The following is a 3,918-nucleotide window of genomic DNA, read 5'->3' as shown; positions in this document are numbered from 1 at the left end:
CTAGGCCTGAACCCAGCGGTCGAACTGTTGACGCATTTGCTGCTCATGATGCTGCCGGGCTCCCTCGGCCGAGGTCCAGAAGAAGGTACCACTGCTGGTGCGGGCAAAGTGAACCGGGATGAAGGTTTGCGCTGGATGAACTGGGATCACTGCCTGTTGCTGCTGTCCCGGCTGAACGATCATGGCCACATTGTTGGGACACTGTCGGAGTTCGGTGTAGAGTCGCTGCTCCAACTCCTCATTGGCCATGTTATCACAACTGGCCGCCGGATCACGACGCATGTCCTCCAGCGAGGCATTGACTGCATTCTGGTTCTGGATCTCGGCGAGTGTCTTCCGGAGTAACTGCTTCCTACGCACCAGCCGCAGAAGGGGTTTGACCAGTTTCCTCAGACTCCGCATGGCCATCGTGTGTTGATCTGATTTCTGCTGCATCACGTTGCTGCTCTCAAACTTGTATTCCCGAGTGATGAACGACATGGTGACTGAAGTTGGAGTTGGGAGTTCTTGGAGTTAACTTGAAGTGTTTGCAGTTGAGAGGTTGATGTTGATCTGGTTTCACTGCTCTCGACCCGGCTCCTTTTATACCATCCGCGCTCCGTATACTCTCGCTGCAGGGGAGAGTTCTCTTGAAGAGAGGTGCCACTCACGATTGTAGGTTCAACCAATAGGAGACCAGAGTGCAGGCAGGTGGTTGCACAAATCACAGAGAGAGGGAGAGAGTATAGAGAGACCGGTCTCTGGTATTGTTTGTGGAAGAAGATCCTTACCCTTGAGCAGGTAGGGTATGATGGGTTTGATTTAATGGCAATAGGAATCAGAAATTTTAACTGAAATAAATTCAGAAATGATTTATGTACAAAAATACAATTTTTAAATCTAGTGTTTATTGTATTAGTATAAATTAAATATTATTACATAGAGGAAAGGACTTTAATCTAAAAGATTTAATATTAAAATTCGAATATAACTAGTTATAGAAATGTTGATGTTCGATATACATATATCATTTTTCCAGTGGATTTTATTAATAAATAAAAAACATTTAAACGAACTAACCTTTATTTTAACAAGTTAATAGTTCTAAATCATAAACCGAACTTAAATTTTATATTAATTATATATTATTTAAAATTATCGTTCTAATAATTAATACAAACTTTCTCCAAGGTATCAGCTATTCGAGTGGCTTTTACCAATCTCCCTTCTCTGTTGGATTTTTAACGGATTTTTCGAGAATCTCTCTGATCTTGCTCTTCTCTTGAACTCTCTGTGTTATCCCCCGCAGAGATACGTCTCACCCTCCCTCACCCTCCCTCACACAGACTCTCCTCTCACTACCTGCTCGTCTCTGAAAAAAAGTACCCTGAAATCCCTAAATCCCAGACGAAAAATTCCAAGAGAGTACAGGAGCGAACAAGTCGTAACTTGTTGGAAAAATTCCGAGTCCTGGTGTGAGGGAAGAGAGATTTTAAAATTCGACACAGTGTCCCGACCAAAAAAAAAAAAGACGGAGGATATGGACAAACAATAGGTTTGCGCATCCGAGAGATACAATCTCGCCGCTGGAAATACCCAAAAACGGAAAAGGGACTTGGGACTTGTCCGTTATTTCATTGAGACGGCCCCGAAAGTGCCCTCTTTGTCCGTCCCATCCCAAAAAGGTCCTTTTCCGTCCCTATTTACCATTTTTCCCAACCTGTAGGTAGTTTTGGGAAAGTAACGTATTTTCTGGGGTACTTGCTTTGGGATTGGGAAACGGACTCTTCAAGGTTAGTCAATATGCATTAATGCCGCATTTTGGGAAATCTTGGCAGGTCCTTTTCAGCTCCTTCCGATCGCATTTGTTTGTCATTGTTGTTCATTCCAAGGTTTCGAGGGACCTGCTCACTCTGTTGATGCGTGAAAAATTTACGAAGCACGTTCAGACAGATATGTATCTTTGTATCTGAGAGTTTTTGGTTTTTGGCTCGGTTTACGCATTTTACTGGAATTTCGTCGGCACTTCGTTTATGAGTTGCCTCCTAATTGTTATTTGTCCTTTTTCCCTTTAGCCCCCGAAGGTTATTTTCATAATTTTGTAACGGCTCCGTGGAAAAGAGAGAGGAGTTGAGTTTCTTGTAACGGTCGTTTTCCTCACTTGGATGTCCTGGCCATCATCAAGAGGATCCCTAATTGGCCCCTGTGTGATGATGATGGTTCTGCTCCTGATTACGCAGAGCTTCTTTTGGTTTAAGGTTTCCCCTTGTCTTGGTTTTTTGGGGGAATAAACCAGTTTCTGCTCCAATTTTCTGCTCAAAATATCTGTATCACTTGCAGTGGTAAAAGTCAAAGGGGTTAAAATACTTGTATGGCTGTCCGAGGGGGCTTTTTCACTTGGCTCGAAGACGTGCTTGACCCGATATGACCCTCTCCACATGCCACTCTTACCGTTTTAACCCTTTTGATCCCCCTTATTGTTTATTTGTTGAAAGGCATATCACGTTGATTTTATGTAAATTTTTGATTTTTGTTCAACCTTTGACGATGGCTTTTCTCAGGTGTATTAATTAATAATGTGTGCTGTGATATGTAAATTGGTCAGTGAATGGGTTTTTATTGAGTTTGGTTAAGGTTTTTTGGATCATCAAATGGAGGAAGGTATAAGCGATGCAGTTTTTTGAGGGAACTAATATCACAAATCAAGATTACACAAGATTATAAACCTATTTTGTAAAATTTAAATAGTAAATTACTTGATTATAAAGTTAGTGAACTCTGAAAAAAAACGAACCAGTAGCTTATTATTATTTATTATAAATTTTACTAATGGGACAATATTTATCTTTTTATATTTTCTATATACGATTTAAAGTATGAACAATTATAATTTATTATTATTTGAAAATTTCTATGAAATTAAGTAATTATTTAGAGTTCAGAAATATATACCTCTATGTATCATTTATTTAAAAACATTTCATTGTTTGTAATTCTTTTTCACAATAATTTTTACCTTAAAAAAAATACAAAACTCGTACATAAACATTTGATATTAATATTTATTAAAAGGGTTGATTAAATATATTTAATATTATTTGCATTAAAATATCTTGATTACAAAAATTCAGACTCAAAAATCATATTAATCAATAGAAAGTAAATAATTAATGCTTCTTAAAAAATATATGCTTCTTAAATAATATAATACTTAAATAATATTATATATATCATAAATTATATTATATGAAATTATACATTAAACTGAGTTTAAATATCTATTTAACGACTAGGGAATACTCTTGAATTTTTTGCCTCTCTTGGTTTGCCAACTTCACAATCTATATTCTGTTTGCTAACGTTTTTTGTTCCATATTTTTTGTCATTATCAAATGGGCACATTTACGAAAACGTTTCATTGTCTGTCAAGTAAAAGAAAAGAAAGGAAGAAATGCCACCGATTCCACAATTTCAGTGTTTGCACACGTGCAACAGTTCTTGATCCTTGATCTTTAAGGAAAAACCCAAAACAAGTTCAGACACGATCACTTGCTAGAAACTGTCTCACATTCGACAAAAATTAGGTCTCCTATTTGCCAAAGGGATTGGAGTTTACTATATAGAGTTGAGATAGGTTTTTTTCTAGAATCTTATCTGCAAACATCATGGAAACGATCTCGGGGATCTACTTCGCGATGATGATTGCTTTTTCATGGCCGTTGATGGTCGACTAGTAGGCCGTTAACACTACCTTCATAGCCTCCGTGAGATGCATTAGTTTTGGGTCATTTTTAGGGTTCAACTCATTTCGTTCTCGTCTCGTTTAATCCTCTTTTATGTTGCATTTGGGGTCGCTTTTTTTTGTGTTCCGCCTTTCTACCTGCCGATGATGCTGCCGATCAGTATTTCTTTTTTGACCCTTGCACGTGTGCATCGCTG

General features: G+C 38.2%; 1 protein-coding gene across 1 annotated transcript; it reads right to left on the bottom strand.

Annotated features, from left to right (window-relative positions):
- Tom (Twin of m4) lies at positions 1 to 480 on the bottom strand. The gene has a single exon (XM_020942554.2). It carries the CDS (start codon positions 478 to 480, stop codon positions 1 to 3), a length of 480 nt encoding a protein of 159 aa, XP_020798213.2.
- Positions 481 to 3,918: the final 3,438 nt, after the last annotated feature.

The sequence above is a fragment of the Drosophila serrata genome, unplaced genomic scaffold (assembly GCF_035046125.1).
Source record: "Drosophila serrata isolate PLE 108 unplaced genomic scaffold, ASM3504612v1 contig_167, whole genome shotgun sequence".
Classification (NCBI taxonomy): Eukaryota; Metazoa; Arthropoda; class Insecta; order Diptera; family Drosophilidae; genus Drosophila; species Drosophila serrata.
This window is presented reverse-complemented; position numbering and strand designations above follow the sequence as displayed.

Bases quoted from the DNA above. Each gene is read 5' to 3' on its own strand.
- Tom (XM_020942554.2), bottom strand. From the start codon at position 480: ATGTCGTTCATCACTCGGGAATACAAGTTTGAGAGCAGCAACGTGATG.